This window comes from Castor canadensis, chromosome 17 (assembly GCF_047511655.1).
Source record: "Castor canadensis chromosome 17, mCasCan1.hap1v2, whole genome shotgun sequence".
Classification (NCBI taxonomy): Eukaryota; Metazoa; Chordata; class Mammalia; order Rodentia; family Castoridae; genus Castor; species Castor canadensis.
In genome coordinates this window covers 40,718,221-40,738,659 of record NC_133402.1, presented here as the reverse complement: position 1 = coordinate 40,738,659, position 20,439 = coordinate 40,718,221, and the positions used below count along the sequence as shown (strand labels likewise).

General features: G+C 40.4%; 1 protein-coding gene across 3 annotated transcripts in view; it reads left to right on the top strand.

The window, feature by feature from the left end:
• The window catches only part of Scn11a (sodium voltage-gated channel alpha subunit 11), a 113,371-nt gene that overhangs the window by 38,100 nt on the left and 54,832 nt on the right, over nucleotides 1-20,439 (top strand). For all 3 annotated transcript variants that reach the window (XM_074059061.1, XM_020178466.2, XM_074059060.1), the window contains 8 exons: nucleotides 9,410-9,583; nucleotides 10,455-10,521; nucleotides 14,495-14,636; nucleotides 15,194-15,391; nucleotides 16,187-16,360; nucleotides 16,950-17,079; nucleotides 18,060-18,298; nucleotides 19,197-19,373. In XM_074059061.1, coding sequence (XP_073915162.1) covers nucleotides 9,410-9,583; nucleotides 10,455-10,521; nucleotides 14,495-14,636; nucleotides 15,194-15,391; nucleotides 16,187-16,360; nucleotides 16,950-17,079; nucleotides 18,060-18,298; nucleotides 19,197-19,373 — 1,301 coding nt within the window. The remainder of the gene's footprint in view (nucleotides 1-9,409; nucleotides 9,584-10,454; nucleotides 10,522-14,494; nucleotides 14,637-15,193; nucleotides 15,392-16,186; nucleotides 16,361-16,949; nucleotides 17,080-18,059; nucleotides 18,299-19,196; nucleotides 19,374-20,439) is intronic.

Below are 20,439 nucleotides of genomic sequence, written 5' to 3'. Positions count from 1 at the left end.
TATTTCCCTTAATATGATCTCCAGTTCCATCCATTTTCCTGCAAGCGAAATGATTTTGTTCTTCTTTATAGCTGAATAATGCTCCATTAGGTATACATACCACATTTTCATTGCCCATTCATTCATAATGGGCACCTAGACTGATTCCATAACTTGGCTATTGTAAATAGCACTGTGATAAACTTGGGTGTGCAGGTGTCTCTATTGTGTGCCGACTTAGAGTCCTTCAGGTATATGCCCAGGAGTGGTGTTGCTAGGTCGTAAGGTAGGAACCTCCACACTGGTTTCCATGGTGGCTGCACCAGTTTACAGTCCTTGCATCCTTGCCATCACTTGTTGTTCTTTGCTTTCTTGATGACAGCCATCCTGACTTGGGTGAGATGGATCCTCAGTGTTCTTTTGATTTGCATTTCCTCTATGGTCAGGGATGTTGAGCATTTCTTCATGTGTTTATTGCCCATTTGTGCTGCTTCTTTAGAAAAGTATTCAGTTCATTTTCTCATTTATTGATTTATTTGTTATTTTTACATTTAAATTTTTGAGTTTTTTTCTTTTTTTTAGATATTCTACATATTAACCTTCTATTGGATGAATAGCTGGCAGATTTTCTCAGGACCTTGTGTTTGCTAGGCACTTGAGCATTTTTTGCTTTAGCTATCTGTCAAATAGGGTTTTATGTTTTTTCCCTGGTTTGGGCTCAGACTGCAGTTCTCCTACCTATGCCTCCTACATGGCTGAGATTACAGAAGTGAGCTACCATGCTCAGATTGTGTTTTTGAGACGGGGATCTCATTAACTTTTTGCCTGGGCTGGTCTTGACTTGTTATCCTCCTGATCTCTACCTTCTGAATAGCTGGGATTACAGGTGTGGGCCAGCATGCCCAGCCTCAGAAGTGTTTTTATTCAACACAATTCCATTTGTCAGTTCCTGCTGTTATTTACTGAGTTACTGGAGTCCTTTTTAGAAAGCCATCGCCTAAGCCTATGTCATCCCCCATGGTGTTTTCCTATAGTAGTTTCAAAGATTCAGGTCTTACATTAGGTCTTCAACCGTTTTGAATTGATTTTTGTACGGGGAAGATGATAGGGATCTAGTTTCAGTTATCTGCATGTGGATATCCATTGTTCCCAGCACCATTTGTTAAAGAGGCTGTCTTTCCTTCAGTGTATGTTTTTAGCACCCTTGTCAAGATCACAGCTGTAGCTGTGTGGGTTTATTACTGGGTCCTCTATTCTACTCCATCGGTCTGGGTCTGCTTTGGTGGCTGTGCCACGCTGTTTCTGTTACTGTGGCTCTGTAGTATGGTTTGAAGTCAGGTTTTATGATACCTCCAGCATTGCTCTTTTATTTATGATTGCTTTGGCTTCCCATATTCATATTCATTGTGCTTCCATATGAATTTTAGGATTGCCTTTTCTATTTCTATAAGTGATGTTATTGGAATTCTGATAGAGATTGCATCAAATCTGTAGCTCACTTTGGTAATATGGCCATTTTAGTATTAATTCTACCGATCTACAAATACGGAGGTTGTTTTCATCTTCTAGTGTGTTCTTTGAATTCTTTCTTCAATGTTTTATGGCTTCTCATTGTAGAGGTTGTTCACATCCTTGATTCGATTTACTCATAGATACTTTACTCTCTATGAATAAAGAGTATGGGAGTGGGATGGTTTTCCTAATTTCTTTCTTGGCAGGTTTGTTATTGGTGAATAAAAAAGCTACTGACTGTTGTGTGTTGACTTTGTATCCTGACACTTTGCTGAATTTGTCTACTAGGTCTCAAAGCCCTTTGATGAGATCTTATACATAGGGATAATTTGACTTCTTCCTTTCCCGTTTGTATCCTCACCTTTTATTTCTTTCTCTTGCCTTACTGCTATGGCTAAAATTTCACGTCGTGTGTTGAATAAGAGCTGTGAGAGTGGATGCCTTTGTCTCATTTCTGATTTTAGAAGAAATGGTTTCCATTTTTCTCCATTTAGTGCTGTGTTGGCTCTGTGTTTGTTATATACAGCTTTTCATTATGTTGAGGTATGTTCTTTCTTATCCTTGTTCCTTCAGGGCTTTTGTTGAGGGGAAGTTGACTTTGGTCAATTGCTGGCCCAAAGTCTATTTAGATGATCATGTGATTTTTGTCCTTCATTCTATTTGTGTGTTGTATTACCCTTATTGACTTGCATATGTTAAACATTTGTGGCATTCCTGGAGTGAAACCAGTTTGATCATAGTATATGACCTTTTCATATATTATTGCATTTAGTTTGCAAGTATTTTGCTGAGGACTTTTTTTGTCTATATTAATCAAGGAAATTGATCTATTGGTTTTCTTTTCTGATCTGTCTTTATCTGGTTCTCACAGAAGTCTGTGCTGGCTTCACAGAATGAGTTTAGAGGTGATCCTTCCCTTTCTATTTTATGGAATAGTTTTAGAAGTATTGTTGTTAGTTCTTCTTTAAAGAGTTGGTAAAATTCAGCAGGGAATACATCCATTCCTAGAATGTTCTTCATTGGGAGACAAATTTTTAATACTGTATCAATCTCATTACTTTTTGTTGATCTGGTTAAGTTTTTTTATCCCTTTGGTTCAATTTTGATGGGTCATATGCATCTAGAACTACATCCATTTCTTCTAGGCTTTCCAACTTCTTAGAGTATAAGTTTTCAAAATAATCCTAATGATCCTCTGAATTTCAATGGTATCTATTGCAATATCCCTTTTATCACCACTAATTCTGTTAATTTGGGTCTTCTCTCTCTTTTGGTTAGTTTGGCTAAGGGTTTGCCAGTCTCGTTAATCTTGTTTCATCAATCCTTTGTATTAATTTTTTAGGCTCTATTTCATTAATTTTAACTTGGCCTTTATTATTTCTCTTCTACTGCTTTGGGTTTGGCTTGTTCTTCTTTTTCTAAGAACTTGAGGTGTATCTATAGGTTATTTATTTGAGATTTCTTTGATTTTTTTAATATAGGCATTCCAGCTATATTATTTCTTCTTATAGGAAAGTTCCCAGAGGTTCTGATATACTGTGTTTCCATTTTCATTGGATCCCAGGAATTTTTAAATCCCCTTCCCAATTTCTCCAATGACTCAATGATTGTTCAAAAGCATATGGTTCAATCTCCATGTGTTTATAGTTTCTATTGCTTTTGATTTCAACTTTCATTCCAAAATGATCTGATAAGATGCAAGAAATTATTTCAATATTTTTGTATTTTTAAAATTTTTTGGTGGTAATGGGGTTAGAACTCATGGCACCATACTTGCTAGGTAAAGTGCTCTACCACCTGAACCAAGTCCCCAGCCCTGTATTTGTTTAAGACTTGTTTTATGACCTAAAATGTGACCTGTCTTGCAGAAGTTCTATGGGTTGCTGAGAAGAATGAAATAATCCTTGTATGTTTGCTTAATCCATTTGATCTGTAGTGTAGTTTAACTCTGATGTTTCATTGTTGATGTTTTGTCTGGATGATCTATATAATGGTAAGAGTGGTCTTTTAAATCACCCAGTATAATTTTAATCAGCCTGTCTGTCCCCATATGTCCAGTAATATTTGTTTTATGAAATTGGATGCACCAATTTTTGGTGCATGTATATTTATAATTGCTATATTGTCTTTATATACTTTTCCTTTCCCTAGTAACCTTGTCTCTCCTGACTAATTTCAAGTCTGCTTTGTTGTATGTGAGTATAGCTTGCTCCTGCTTTCTTGCAAATTACACTTGCTGGAAAATAATTTTCCCTTTTTTAACTTTCTGTTTGGTGTTTTACTTCTGATAACTATAGGGTGTTTTATGGAGAAAACTGGGAATAATTATGGGAACTAAAGACATTTCAAAGTTATAGTTCTTAATCAGTTTTAGACTCCAAACATTCATTTTACACATTCAGGTTGAGTTTTTCTTTCTTTTTTCTTTTTTAATGAGCATATATCAATTGTACAAATGGATCTCATTGTGATATTTCCATACATGCATAAAAAGTACTTTGATAAAATTCACCCCCTGTACTACTCCTTCTTATCACCTTCCTCCCAGTAAAGCAATTTTAATGGATTTCATTATTCTATTTTCATACATGTGTATGAAGTTCTTCAATCATATTCACCCTTTCCTCACCTTCCTTCTCCCACTGGTTTTCACCCCCAAACACTCCTCCTGACTTATACTTGTACCATTCATTTTTTAATGCTCTGAATTCCACCTATGAGGGAGCACTAGTGATGTCTGTCTAAGCCAGTCTGGCTTGTTTCACTTAACCTGATGATTCCTACTTCTATTCTCTTTTTCTTTTCTTTTTTTTTTTTTGTGGTACTAGGGCTTGAACTCAGGACTTTCACCTTAAGCCACTCCACCAGCCCTATTTTTGTGAAAGGTTTTTTGAGATAGGGTCTTGAGAATGATTTGCCCAGGCTGGCTTCGAAACACAATCCTCCTGATCTCTGCCTCCTGGGTAGCTATGATTACAGGCATGAGCCACTGGTGCCTGGCCTCTTTTTCTTTTTCAAAAGACACATTCTTATTTGTAGCCCAGGCTGGTCTTGAACTTGCAATCCTCTTCTCGCAGCCTCCTGAGTACTGGGATTACAGGAACACCACGCTTGGGTCTGGAATGTCATTTTCCTCTCTTTTTCTTTCATTCTTTGTATGTCTTTGCTGGTGTAGTATAATTCTGGCAGGCAGCAAGCAACTGAGTCTTCATTTTTAAAGTTAATCAGCTAGTTTATGCCTTTTGATTGGGGAATTAAGGCCATTTACATTGAAAGGTATAATGAAAATTATATACTAATTCCTATCATTTTCTTCTTTGCCTAATGCTCTTTTTTCCTAATTTTTGTTTGCTTATATACTTTTCTACTGTGATTTCTTTTTTCCTATGTTCTCAGGGTTGTATTTATCTTTCTCTTTGGTGTGTAGGGTTCTTGTAAGTATCTTCTATAATGAATCCCTTAGTTTATGCTTATCTTGGAAGGTCTTTGTTTCTCAGATATATAAGAACTTTAGTGGATGTAGCAATATAGGTTGGCAGTTATTTTCTTCTAGGGCTTGAAATACATCATTCCACAATCTCCTCACATTTATAGTTTCTTTTGAGAAATCTGTTGTTATACTGTTAGGCTTGCCATTACAAGTGAGTTGGTCTTCTCTCTGACAGTTGTCAATATTCTTTTGATGTCCTGTATGCTAAGCATTTTAAGTGTGTTATGGCACTGGGAAGTTCTTCCTGGTCATGTCTATTTGGCATTCTAAATTTCTCCTATACTTGGATTTCATATCTTTCCCAAGTTTTGGGGGATTTTCTGCTATTATTCCATTGAATAGATTGTCTTTGTCTTCAGTCTATACCTTGACACTTTATTCTACACCCAAAATATGTGAATTTGGCCTTTTAGTCATGTCCCAGATGTCTTGCATGTTCTGTTCATAATTTCTTACTTTTTATTACTGTCTGAATGTTCTAATTTATCAACTTTGTCTTCAAGACCTGAAATTCTCTTTTCTGCTTGCTCTAGCCTATTGGTGAGCCTTTCCATTGATTTTTTTTTTTTGTTTTACTCACTGAGTTTTTTACATTTCTAGGATTTGTTTGTTTTTTCAAAATTCCTCTTTATTGAACTTCTCATTCATACCATATGCATCATCTTCCTTAATTAACTCAGTCATTTTTCTGTATTTTCTTGGAATTCTTTCAAAAGATCACTCTTTTTAAGCCTTCATTTGATATCTACTTCAATATCTTTGGAGTCAGTTGCTAGAGAATTACAAACTTTTGGAGGAGTAATGTTGCCTTGTCTTTTCACAGTTCTTGTATTTTTGTGTTCCATTGTGATGGCTCTCTTTCACTTCTTTGTGAAAGATTTTTAAGGGAAGAACCTTCTTTTGACAATGTGCCCCTGTATATAAATTTGTTGTGATGTGTGGAATATATTTCCAACTGGATTTTGTATAGTTTCTCTGTTATTTCTTTGGTGGGTATTAGTGTATTTTGATAGAGTCTATAGTGTTTCAGAGTCAGTCTGAGGGTCTTGCTTTATCTGTAGGTACAAAAGAGTGAAATACTTCTAATAGATCAAGCAGATGTGTTGTAGACAGTGAAGTGTTATGGGTATGCCATCTGTAATTACTCCTCTAATCTTGTCCACAATCTGCAGTCTGAAAGCATATAGGAGTGACTTATGCTGCAGCTCCTTATAAGTACAATGTCTATAGTCTTTTGTTTATTTGTTTCTCCCTGCTGTTCCTGTAAGAGTGGATGACTTAGAACAGGTATTAATGTCCCCTCTCCCCACTCAGTCATGCCTAGATGGAACCTGGTTCTTGGCTTAGAGTTTTTATTGCCATATTCTTTGAGTTAAAGTATTTGTTCATGTTCCAGCAAGAACTGGTTGTGTACAGACCAAGGTGGAATGACTCTTACACTGAGAGTATAGCCCAATAGCAGAATATCTATAAAATGGTCTCAAAGTGTCATACTCAATCCCAGCACCATGTAGAAAGGGGAAGACAATAAAGTAACAGCAACGGATAGCAATAGACCAGATACAGAAATAAAGCAAAAACTAGTCATAATACCCACTTCTTTTACAACAACAAAGGGAATGATAGAGACAGAAATAATATAAACCAGAATGTTTGAAAGGAGATGATTTTTAAAAGAAAGAAAATTAAAGGAGAAGATTGTAGGATATGGGAAAATTAGAATACTAAAAATGGGACATATCAGAAGAAAGGCAGAAAATGAAGGAGGTGATTTACAAAAAAAGAAAAAATAGACAGCAAGACTATAAGAATTTGATTATTAGATGGAGAGGCAGAAAGTAACAAAAATTAAAATAATCCAAGAGAAAATATATGTAAAAAAGAAAACATACACATGAACCAATCAGCAAATACAAAAAAGGAAAGGTCTTAATTTTTTTAAAGTTCTAAAAAAAGTATTGTCTACATTGTGGTAATCATGCAGGCAAGAGTGGATATTCATTACTTCTGCTGATTTGTGCTTCTTTTTGTGTCTTCTTGGGCTGTGTGTCTTTTGGAGAGAATTGTGTGTGTGTGATGCTTGCCAGTTGGTCACTGGGTATGGTTTGGGACCAGAGCTGGTTGGAATTGCTTTGTTTTCCTGCTTGCTAGTATAAAGTAGGATGGAATCAAAGTTCTTTTGGGTGGAGTTTACTCTGGACCCCCAGGTCTGAACTGCTCCCAAGTTGTGCTGCTTGTCTGAATCTCAGGTGCCCTAGTGAAGCCCACCTGGAAGGAAGGGCAGGAGTAACAGTAGGTCCTGTGCTTTCCACCACCCCACCATGATTTTCTGAAGCCCCTGCATAACTGCATGTACCTTCTCAGTCTTCTGACCTCCTTTAGCTGGCCACTGGAACCCCCAGTCTTAAAGGCAAAGTGAACCCCATTCTGTTCCATGTCTCAGACCTGAATCCCACTGCATTTATTTTTTAAATGTGCTTGCTTTAGTGATGTTCCACGGGGGCCACCTTGGGACACAGATGGACATTGGTAAGGGCAACATGGCAATACTTGCTGTGAGTTCCAAAGAAAAGGAAAACATAGGGACTGTGTCCCAAAGCAGCAAGTTTGCCTATCTTAAGATAGCTCTCCTCTAGAGCACCACACTTTCATGTTGATAAATGCTGAACATTGCTCAAGCATCAGCATACTATACAGCTAAGTTCACACTGCCTTTCTGTTTTGCATCTGTTCCTGTGTCCATTTTCCCCCATCATGTCTCTCCCTTTTCCTCCTTCTGTTATCCCTCCCATCTGGTATGCCACAGGCCACTGTGGGCTCATAACGGATGGGCTGTTTCTCACTGTCTGTTCTAGTAAAAGTCTCACAGTCTCTGGATCTCTCCATGTCTCTGTCTGTCCAGTATTAAACTTCAGTGCTTCCCTTTAGTCACTCACCTCATTGAGAAACTTTTTTTCTGGCTCATTCAATTCTGAATCACTGAGAAGCTGGAAATGTAGAATTTGTCCTTCCTTCTTCTCTTTTTTTATTGGTAAGAATTCGGTTTCCTGGGTATATTTAGGAGTTCTCTGTGTGAGTTGAGTCCCTCATATATTCATATGGGTAAAATATACATTTCAACAAAAGCAGCTGAAGACCCTTCATCCTAAGCAAGTGAATACAGTCTATTCCATTTTGGTCCATGAAACACACTGAGATCCCTGGATGCCTTTTGAAAGTAAGGGTGTGAAGTACAGCTTTTCATGGGACTATGTGAAATTTATTCAGGAATCACAACCATCTTTCATCTGAACATGTTTTTTGGAGAAGACTCAAGCCTTTTGTTATAGATTGAAATCTGGCCTGGCTGAGGCTATGATAACCACAAGTTTGGCTGCACTCAAAGATGAAACAAGATTCCAGTGTAGCCTCATGGCTTCTTCAGTTGGCATCACATCTGTGGGAAGTTCATCCACTGTGAACTTGCCCTCCCACAAGATGCTTCCATGCATGCTCACCTTCCCTACCTTCAAGTCTACCAATCTATCCTAATCATTTGATTTTTCTCACTTAGAGTCCTCATCTGGGAGTCTATTATCTCTCAAGCTGTCTTGGGAGCAAAGACCTTGACACAAAGGTTTTCTGTAGTAACTCTGCATCCAGTGGTGTTATGTTTATAGCTTGGGGGAATTGGCATCTACACCATAGAATCAGCAAACAAGGAAACCTGCAAGAGGTACAAATCAGGGTTTCCCATCCAATGCCTGGACAGCCTGTTTCAGACATGTGCTAACATACCCCAAAGTGATGTTCTCATCTCGCAACTTTGACACCCTGTGTGCCAGGGACATAGTAGGTGCTTAGTAAATATTTCTTGAAGGAATTAATGAAAAGAAAATGACCATATTATAATTGGTAATCTGAGTCCCCCCCACCTTGGACATCTTTATTATTTGGGTCTAGAAAAAAACTCCTTTTGCCCTGCTCCCCTGATGTAGCTATGTCTTATGGCATCTCATGTGCCTCCATAGTAAGTAGTGACTGCTAAATGTTAAGATTCATTCTATGATGTGATCTCCTTTTGGTCCAAATGCTGCTTGCGACCCCCAGCTGTGGGAGTGCCTCTCACATCTGCTATCAAATTATGCCTGTGTCTATGTGATATGCTTCTATTCAAAGTCTCCACACTTGATCCTCAGAGCAGCCATAAGATAGGTGTAGGGCAGGGATGAAGGGATAGGGCAGAGTGGTTGACTACTCTGATGTTACCACACTTCTAAACACAGAGCCAGAATAAGAACTCAAGGCATCATAGTCCAGGTCAGGTTGGTCCCCAGTTTCAGCCTGCAATATGACACTCTCCAAGACCTTGGCTGTTCTCTCCCTGCTCTTCACCCATGTCTGGTCAGGGTTGGGGGTACTTATCCCCACACCTGTCCTCCCCCTCAGGCCTGAAGGTCATTGTGGGTGCCTTACTGCGCTCTGTGAAGAAGTTGGTCGATGTGATGATCCTCACCCTCTTTTGCCTCAGCATCTTTGCCCTGGTAGGTCAGCAGCTCTTCATGGGAAATCTGAACCAGAAATGTATCAAGAAGACCTGTACCTTTAACTCTAAAATTAACGGTAAGTACCCTGGCTTTTACCCTTCAGTTTGTGCATGGTTAACTTTTATGTACCCTCATACCACCTGCATACCTTGTTCTTAGGTGCAAGGGAAAACTTTGTTCATCCAAGGATATCAAGCAAGCAGATACATTTCATAGGGAATTTCCCCGTTATTTGGGTTTCTCTAGAGAAAGAAAAGGTCTGAAGCTACATCCACAAGAACACTACCTATTTTCATCTTCTGCAACTTAGATCTCAGCCCAGTATTTTGCAAAAGTGTTCAGAGCTCCTGGATTTGGCCAAAGGGAATCAGCAACTTCTAAGGGCACTCCCATCTCTATCCTCTGCCAAGTATTTTCTGCAATGACATTTTTTTTGTGCCCATCCTCTCCACAGTGAGGTCAATCCTACCTCTTTCATACATTTCAAATCTCATGTGACTATATTCTCTCCATGTCTGTCATGAGCAGACTGCATGTCCAACATCAGCTGGAGCTGATCTCTCATGGGCCGAGTCTATGCCCAATGTGCTGCCACCTCCCCCAGGCTGGTCTCTCATGGACCAATCTGTGTCCAACATCCCCACCAAATTCCCCCCACCCCAGGGCTGGTCTCTTGTCCATTCATTGTTATGTATCATATGAACCAAGATGTAGATTAGTGATGGTGAAACCATTGCTACCTCCTACCATTTCTCCTTCCTTCTTTCCCTCCTTTTCTCTTACTCCTTCCTAAGGACTTGAAACTCAGCCCCTCTCTGGATGATACTTTGATCATTTTAGAGAACTCAGAACCACTTGCTTTCAAGAATAATCTAATAGCATATTTGCTATTCTTTTTCCTTTCAATGTTTTTTTAAATCTTAATTTATGGCTCTTCCTGTTCTCAGAATCTTGTTTTGAAAAAGAAAACAATTCCAAAGAACCCATAATGTGTGGGACCTGGTTTGGCAGCAGGTAAGAGGTTTATACTCTCCACTTCCCTCCCAAGCAGAGTGCCTCCAGACCTTTTGGAATGGTGTGTCAAGTGGTCTTCATGTAATAACTGGCAGAAGTGTTGAGATTTCTCAGACAGTGCTGATTATTTCCTATGTCTACACAGGTTTACTTATTTACTTACTTACTTTTGTGTGTGCATGACAGGATCTTAACATATAGCCCAGACTGGCCTCAATCTCACAATCTTCCTGCCTCAGCTTCCCAAGTAGCTGGGATTACGGGCATGTGTTATCATGCCTGGTTTATGCAAATTTAGACTAGCATTATTCAATTAAAAATTATTTCCAAGTGTTTAGAGCATCCTTACTCCAATTATGTTTAATTGTTAGCACATAAGAAACCTACTGAAAACTTGGTGATATTTCACCTTTATGGAGTGGCTATTCAAGACTTTTAATGACCCAAGCCTTGTATGCACATATGAATAATAAAATTAAAAAAAAGACTTTTAAAGGTGACAAGGGCTATGAATGAGTGCCCCATGAGGCCCTTGATCCTGTTCAATGACATGGCTTAAGGCAAGACTGTCGTGAGTGTATTACCTCTTTTTGCTGATCAGTTGACTACCACTGCCTCTAATTGCAAACACAGTGTGTGCGGATTCACACACTCAATCTCAGCAGCTCGTAGCCCTCTGGCCCTGCGGGGATGTCCTTTCTTCTTCCAAGATATCAGTGCTTATATAGTGAGAAATTCGATTCAATGCAAATTAATTTGGTATATTTCAAATTAAGAATTAGTGCAAGGCACTCTAATGAAATAGATTACATTCATTCCTCTAATAATAAAGAGACATCAAGGGCCTGCCTGTCATGTGTTGGGCTCTACATTCATCCGAAGAATGCAGTTAAGAAGAAGGCAGCTCCACCCTCTTGCATTCTTAGGTCCTGTCTAGGGTTGGTACCAATGTGTGGGGTGATATAAAGAAAGGGTGTAGAAGGGTAAGTATAATGGAAATATTATATAGTCATGTATGAAAATGGAAAAATGAGACCTGCTGAAACTATTCCAGGGATGAGGGGGAGATAAGGGAAAATGATGGATGAGGTGAACTTAAGATATACTGTAAGCACTTTTGTAAATGTCACAATGTACCCCCAGTATAGTAATAATATGATAATAAAAATTAAAAAAAAAGCTTGTGCATATATATTAGAAAAGGGGGAAATGTAAAGGAGAGAAACTTGCAAGTGTTCCTCGTTTCTGGAGTGAGCAACTTGAAACACCAATCATTGAGAGGGAAATTCAAGAGAGAGACTTAATCACCTGCAGAAGTTGATGGGAAGGTGCATCTCCAGGCAGGAGGAGATGGAACAAAGCAGGCTTATGTTTTGAATGGTGACCAGGAAATTGGGAGGTCAAGTGTGGTAGGCATATTTTCAACAGGTCCCTAGAAGCCAGAGGGCAACAGGGTTCCACAGAATTTTCTGGAGGTGTGGTAAGAAAGTGGACATAATGGATACTCTCCTCCTCAGTTGTCCTAAATCGAAGCCTGTCACACTCACAAGGTTTCACTCTACCCACCAGGAAAATCCTCAACCAGCTGTCAAACCTCTGCTTAATGGCACTGGACTGCCCACGCTCACTGGGCTACAGAGGGAAACCTCTGATACAAAGAGACCAAGATAAAGAAGAAGACAAAGTGACTACAGACAAAATAAGAATTCAAGGGCCAAAAAGGCTTTAGAAACTTTAAATAAGATGCTTAGTGAAAGTAAAAGAGGTAGTCTACACATATAAACAAAAATGCCTTATTATGAAAAAGAACAGTTAGAAAACAAGAAATCTATTAAAATTACACATGATTAAGAAAAGTAATAGCTGGCTGTGATGGTGGGCACCTGTAATCCCAGCACTGGGAAGGCTGAGGAAGGAGAATCATGAGTTAAAAGCCAGCCTGCAGTACATAGTGAGACCCAGGCTCAAAAAGCAAAAACAAACAAAAATCCCTCAGTACCCATAAAATACCCAACACAATGGGAGGCGAGAATTCTACCACTGAACCACCAATGCCCCAAAGTACCCAACACAATGAAAGAAAAAGGACAATGGCAAGTGCATTATCATGGCATTTCAGGACCTTTTGGAAAAAGATTTTAAAAGGGGATAAAAGTCCTCCACGAAGAAACAAAAATCAAAATAACATTTGAATTCTCAACAGCAAAATGGGCTAAGAGCTGAGCAATGCCTTCTTATTTAAAGGAAAATTACTTTTACTCCAGAATTCTATTTCTGGCCAAACTATGAATTGATTGTGATGCTGGAATAAAGATATCTTCATCAATCTTCCTAAGAAGCTGCTTGAAATGTGTTCCAGAAAAGTAAGGGCATAAACTAGGAGAAGGCTTGTGCAAAAACCAAGAGGAAAATATGCCAGCCAGGAGGGCCATTGATGCACGTCACAGAATGCTTCGTGAAGAGTGATATAATTTGTGATGAAGTGGTATGGGATGTTAGAGAGCTAACCACCACCCACCATAGTGGCATAGTGCTAAATCAGACGTCAGTGAGAGTGTAACCAGGAGTTCTAATTCCAGGTGTTCTGCATGTTAAGTCCAGCCACTCACCCCAAGATGTGAAATATAAAGAGATGAGTATTGGTGAAGGGCAGAAATAGGAGGTTTGTTACATGCACAGGCATAGGGTGGGAAGAAGCAAAGAAAGCACTTTGGCCCATCTTCAGGATGTAGACATGAGCTGTGGGTTTCAACAGAGAGAGAATTGGGAAGGGTGGGATGGGGGGAGGTTTGCATAGTGATTTAGCAGTCCAGTCACAGGTGTGGTCCAGTGGCCAGAGGTGGTCCAGTTGCTCCTTATCTCAGGTTTGGTCAGGCAGGGCCTTGTTACAATAAGAGAGTCATTGATGTTAGTGGGCAGTCCATCCTGCACAGGTTCAGCTGTTCCTTTCCTTGGGGGCAGTTCCCATTATAAAGATGTTTTTGATCAGTCCTGTCCTTCCTGGATCCCAAGGTGATGATGGAAGAGAGAGACTCAGAGGAAAAGAGACAGATGCAAAACAGAGGCAGGGATGCCAAGCTTTCTCCTGCTTTTAGTTAACTTATGCATCCAAATAGGAAGTTGGTGATTTTCAGCAAAGCACTTTCAAAGTCCCTGTTAACATAAGCAACACACTAAGAGATATGAATGTAAAAGAGCTATAAGTTGTTGAATTGGGGGAGTGTAAATGACAAAGAATGATACAACAGATTTCATTACAAGCTTTTTAGTGCATGTGGGTTTTTAAAACATATGATAAAAATGCTATATTTATTAAAAATTAAGAAAGTACTATAGTCTACTGATATATACATAATGATGTATGCTTTGGCAAGGTGGAAAAAGACCTCTGTGTAAAGATATCCATTGCCCAAATGTTTGTAAGAGCAAAAGGACTGTTAACCTTTGAAATCTAAATATTCATCATTAGCTGAGCAGTTAAATAAATCATAGGACCATAGACATTTAAAAACTGAGTTATCGTCCTACACGCCAATACAGAAAGCTATATCGCTCCCTGAAAAAGAGCATTGTAAAAGACATGTGTGCAAGGGTGCAATTCTCTATTCATAGAAAACTGGAAGCTTACAAAGGTAACTGTTAGCCATTTCCTCTGGGAAGTAGGACCAATGGCCTGGGAAAAAACAGAGACTTATTCATTGTGGGCACTTTTTTATTATCACTCCATTTATTTTTTAAATGAAAAACTTGCTAATATGAATTTGTTAATCAGTACATTGGAAAGGAGTCAATGGGTAACCACATTAAGGTGAGAGTGGGGAGGCTTGGCAGGCAGGGGGATGGTGGCCACTACAAATACTTCCTTCCCCCTGGGCTTTCCAGTGCAAGTTCAAGGTCCTCTGAAGCACAGTGAGTGGGGGGATGGGTTGGGCAGGAGTATAATTCTTTCTGTTTCTTTGTTTCCAACATCTAGGCCCTGTCCCAATAATTCTACATGTGACCACACCAAAATGAATCCTGACTATGGTTATACGAATTTTGACAACTTTGGCTGGTCTTTTCTTGCCATGTTCCGACTTATGACCCAAGATTCCTGGGAAAAACTTTATCGACAGGTTATCTCCTTCTAGACTCTCCTTCCTTCTTCCTTGCCTCCTCCTTATTACTTATCTATTTATTATTGATTTAAAACCTACCGTCTCCCACTTTTGCCATTCATTCTTCATCTTTAATAGCTGTTCTGTTACATAGCTGCTTTAGAAACTCTTTTAGAAACTTTAATAAAATTATATATGTGATATTTGAAAGAAGAATGAAAAAAAAAATCCCTCTTCTCCCTACAAATATTATCCCTCTTCAGATTCCCTCCTGCCTGAAGTTCTACTACTAACAGTACCTCTTGGACTGTTTTTATGCTACAAATGTAAATATCACGAAAAGTCATAGATAGTAAAGTCAGAGACTTCCACATGAGTGTGTGGAGGGCATCTCTCCACTTCAGGACAGGTCAAGAGTCCCTGGGTGGCTGGGGAGATGAAGGAAGATGCTGCAGGCAGCCACATGAGCCAGTACTGGGCAAGACCAATCTGAGAGCAGATCACGGTGCTGGAAGCAATAGTGTCTACTCTGTGGAGGAGGCTTCCGATGCAAACATGTGTTCTGTCCCTTGCAGACCCTGCGTACCTCTGGGCTCTACTCTGTCTTCTTCTTTGTGGTGGTCATCTTCCTTGGATCTTTCTACTTGATGAACTTGACCTTGGCTGTTGTCACCATGGCTTACGAGGAGCAGAACAGGAATGTAGCAGCAGAGACAGAGGCCAAGGAAAAGATGTTTCAGGAAGCCCAACAGCTGTTAAAGGAGGAGAAAGAGGTACAGGCATATGGGGTTAGGCAGCGGGATCCACTTAGAAGGGTAAGAGGGACCACAGAGGCACTATAAGTGAAGACTTGAGGCTGCCTCCTGGGACCTGGTCTCAGCCCTTTCTCTAGTTCTGCTTTTCTGAGAATTTAAGCCCCTTGCAGGCTGGCTATGCTGGTTACTCTCACAGTTGTCCAGGCACGGACTCTTCAGAACAAGGAATCCTTGGTCTTGATTCTCTTTGATCAAACTACAAATTAAAAGATATAATTTATGTATATGTGAATCCAGGCTCTGTTCCAGGAGTTGTGGAAATTTGGCAGTGTTTTTGTTCAGAGACTTTGCTTAAAGGTGGGAGGGTGCTAGAACCACAGATTATTATTTCTCCTTTCCTGAAATCACTGTCATATTTGTAGTCTATTCTGTTTCCTCTGGCAGCTTTACACTTATAAGTTCAGTTCTAAGAGTTTCACAGCAGGAACCATATTTTATACTCCTTTTCATCCTCTGCAGAAGGATGGAGGTCCATGGCAAAAGCTTTACTGAGTTCCTAGGACACTGGGCCAAGGCTACTGTACAGAGATAGGAAAGAGTCAGTCCTGACACCGACAACTGCAGTGTCTGTACAGAATAGGACATGGTCCCCCAGACAACTAATGACACAGTAAGCACATTCCAGTCAGGTGATAAGCAATCTAAGTGGTACAGTGCTACCACGAGAGAGGAGGATGTGCTAGCTAAGGTCATGTGTAGTGTTTTACCGGAAAGTGTTTTCTGTTCATTAATTGCTTTTGTTCATTTTCTAAGGCCCTGGTTGCTATGGGAATTGACAGAAGTTCACTTAATTCCCTTCAAGCATCATCTTTTTCCCCAAAGAAGAGAAAATTCTTTGGTAATAAGAAAAGGAGGTCCTTCTTTTTGGGAGAGTCTGGAAAAGACCAATCTCCAGGATCAGATTCTGATGATGATTGCTCAAAAAAGGTACATCTTGTCCAAGGGATTAATGGTACCATCACGCTGTTGGGGGGGCAGCTGTTCAAGGCCCTGCACTAGGTGTCCCCAATTTATCTTTGTAAACTCACCTCTTACTTCTGTTCTTTGCAATCATTGTTTCCAAATTAAACATTTTATTGCTTTCATACCAGGAGTTTACTTTTACAAATTCAAAATTTTGTTTGCTCTTTGTTGACAACTAATAAAACACAGAGAGTGTAAAATTTCTGTAGGTAGGATACTAGAAATGTTCCATGAATTTGAAATATGAATCAGGCTGGGAGTGTAGCTCAAGTGGTATAGCAAGTACAAGGGCCTGAGTTCAAATCCCATTACTACAGAAAAGGAAAGAAGAGAAAAAAGAAAGGAAGGAAGAAACATTAATGACCAAAATATTTCTCTGTTCTATTAAATATGGAATAAGAAAACCAAACATTTGTGTGCTGTGATGAAGTGAGTCAACCTGTATGCCATGTCAAGCACCTTCATTGCATGTGACATTGAAACAAAGTAGTTTGTGAAATTTGAGGAGAGGCAACTCCTGCCTGTGAAAGGTCCACCATGTCTTCTCTTGCAGTCACAACTTCTGCAGCAAACTAAGCGACTGTCCCAGACTTTGCCAGTGGACCTCTTTGATGAGCACATAGACCCTTTCCAAAGGCAGAGGGCGCTGAGTGCCGTTAGCATCCTCACCATCACCATGCAGGGTAAGTTCTTCCCCCTAGTCCAAGAGAAAGAATAACTTCCTTTCCCAGTCCTCAGGAGCCCTTCACAAAGGAGGCTTCTTGGGGACCAAGAATGGTGAAGTCCCATTGTGCAGAGTAACTTCCATGCCTCTTTGAAGTGTGTAAACAAAGTGGCTTGGAAGAAGTCGGTCCTCATGAGCTGGGTGCTACTCTGAGCAGACTCTAGGTAGTGGTTTGAACTGGATAGATGTAGGATTAGAATTTGGACCAAGAGCATAGACAGAGTCTCACAAGCAGGCCAGGGAGTGACAGTAATCAAAGAAGAGAACACTTAAGACTCTTCAGGAAGTAGTGGTCATTATCAAAGTTAGAGTGGGGAATCTGGCATGGGCAGTAAAGATCTATGTAGACCATCTGATGACCATGATTAGCAGCAGGTAATAGAGCTTCATTGAAGAGGCTGGTGCTCAAGTCCCTGCAAGGATGGGATCAGATGAGTCCCTTATCACTTTGAGCCTCATTTGGTCTGCATGAGTTCCTAATGGTGCCAGAAAAGTCTGGGGCATGGCTGCCTAGTGGCCTGAACTCAAGCAGCTCATAGAATACCTTTTAGTGTGCCAGTGTGAGGACCTGACTCTTTCCTTCCTCTCTGCCCTGCTACTCCCCTGCTACTCCCCTGTGCCACTGTTATAGTCATCACTATGGTCTCTCTCTTTCTCTCTCTCTCTCCCTGGTTCACAGCCCTGGATTGCTCAATGAAAGTGTAAGACTATGCACAATACTACTGTATGTGTGTAGTGCATGACTATACCACATGCTAGTTGTATGTGAGAACTCATCTCTTCTGCACTGTGATTGGCAGAAAAACTTTTCTGGCTACATAAGTCAATGCCCTTGTACCGATTATATAGCAAAAGAGATCCTAGAGAAGAGGGAGAGGGGAATGCCTTCAAGCAAAGAACAGCCGTGAACTCCTCAATCACTCTTTCATTCTCTTCCAGAAAAGGAAAAATCACAGGAGCCTTGTCTCCCGTGTGGGGAAAACCTGGCATCAAAATACCTTGTGTGGGACTGTAGCCCCCAGTGGCTATGCATTAAGAAGGCCCTGAGAACCATGATGACCGACCCCTTTACTGAACTGGCCATCACCATTTGCATCATAACCAATACTGTCTTCTTGGCCATGGAGCATCACCATATGAACGAGGATCTTCAGACCATATTGAAAACAGGGAATTGGGTAATTTCAGACTCTTGTTGAATTTTGAGTTATAATTCTTTCAGAGTCTCAGCATTTCATGAGTGATGTAACCTAAACTAGATCTTTGGTCCCTGTAAGTGGAATAGAGGGAAAAGATGACTGTTACGATTCGATTTTTCACTAGGTTCCTCTCACTAGTTATCCATGGGCGCTGGGTTGGCCTTCTAGAGTGTTAAAGTTTTAATCATCCAGTGGTAAGCTAGAAACAAGTGGAAATCCTGAAAGTTCAACTATTTGGGATAATCAGGAACATGTGAACCATAACCACAGCAGGGAATTTGGAAGCCAGAAGGGACAATGTTGTTTTCCAGGTACAGGGTCAGGAAGCATGCAGAGGTGTCCATGTTGCTTGTGCGTCTCCTCTATGTGCCCCATGCCCTAGATAGATGCAACAGAACAACAGTGGCCACCTCATGTGCTGCCCTCACTGTGGTCATGGTGCGGGGAGGCCCTGGAGTCTTGAGTTTCAGAAAACACATTCAAACCAACTCCTCTGATGCCTACCTTTTTATTTTTAACCTGTGCCATTTTATTTTAGGCATATTTTTCATAAGTAGTAAACCATAGCATTATTTATAAGAACAGGTAATCTGATAATTTTTTAAAAAGTGGTACTAGGGATTGAACTCAGGGCCTCACGCTTGGTAGGCAAGTGGCCTACCCCTCGAGCCATGCCCCAGCCCCTTTGGCTTAGTTATTTTTCAGACAGGATCTAGCATTTTTCACTTGGGCGAGCCTTGACCATGATCCTCCTACTTATGCATCCTGCATAGCTGGGATTAGAGGCATGAGCCTGGCCTCCCTTGGACTGCTCTTAAACATGCATCTCCAAAGGACAGGTAGCTTCCTTTTCTCATTCTTCTTTGTCCCATTTTAGGTGTTTACTGGCATTTTTATAGCAGAAATGTGCCTAAAAATCATTGCACTTGATCCCTACCACTATTTTCGTCATGGCTGGAACATTTTTGACAGCATTGTTGCTCTTCTGAGCTTTGCAGATGTGATGAACAGTGTATCTGATCAAAGTTGGTCATTCTTACGTTCCTTTAGAGTGGTAAGTCACTTTCTTATTTCTCTGCATAACTAAGCTCCCCAAATTGAAGAGTCTTGAGTGAGTTGAATGACTATCTTAGCTAAGGCTTAGTTCATCTTACCCTAAACCTGGAACACAATGTGCACTCATCTTCCTCCCACTTGGGTGTTAAATACCTTAGAAATCTTAGGAAAGCTTCCTCTTTCAACTGAACCCCTACACCATTCCCCTACGAAGATGACCCTTTAGGAAACTGGACGCCTCTAGTGTTGGGACTCTAGTGTTGTGTCCTCCATTGTTGGGACTCTGTTCCTTGCCTTGAGCTCATCAAAGGGAGTGAAGACTACAAGCCCAGGAGAGGGATGCCTAAGGCCAGCAGGTGCTGTCTCACAGAGCCCCTTCTCACTACTGCCAGGACTACATTCCTGGTCTGCAATCTTTGTCCTCTACCCACCAATCTTAGGCATTCCTCAAGCTTTTGCAGAGTTCCTATAGGAGCTGACATGAGGGGAAGCCCAGCAATCAGGAAATCCCTGTCTTCTAGGAGTTTCAGGAAATCAGTCTTCTAGCTCGTAGAAGAAGGCTAGAAAAGACTATGATGTGCAATAGAGCACGAGAAAATCCAGTACAGCTATAAGTAAAAAACTACAGCAGAATCACATCCAAGAGGGGATCTGGGACATCTACAAAGTGCTCTTTTAGTCTGTTTTCCATTGCTATAATAGAATACACAAGACCGCATACATTATTAATAATAGAAGTTTATTTTGCTTATGATTCTAGACCCCAAGATTGATAGGCTAGACTGTATGTGGTAACGGCATGGTAAGAGAACTCACATAAGACCCAGAAAAGGGGCCCAACTTTATCCTTTTATTAGGAAACCACTGCCATAATAATCTCTACCCCCCACACACACAGCATTCATGAGAGCAAAGCCTTCATGGTCCAGTTGCTTCTTAAAGGCAGTACCTCTAAATCCTATCACAGTGGCAATAAATTTCAACAGGCATTTTGGAGGATTTTGGAGGGGACATTCCAACCACAGTACCAAGTCCCAGCCCCCGCCCCAATTCATGTTCTTTTC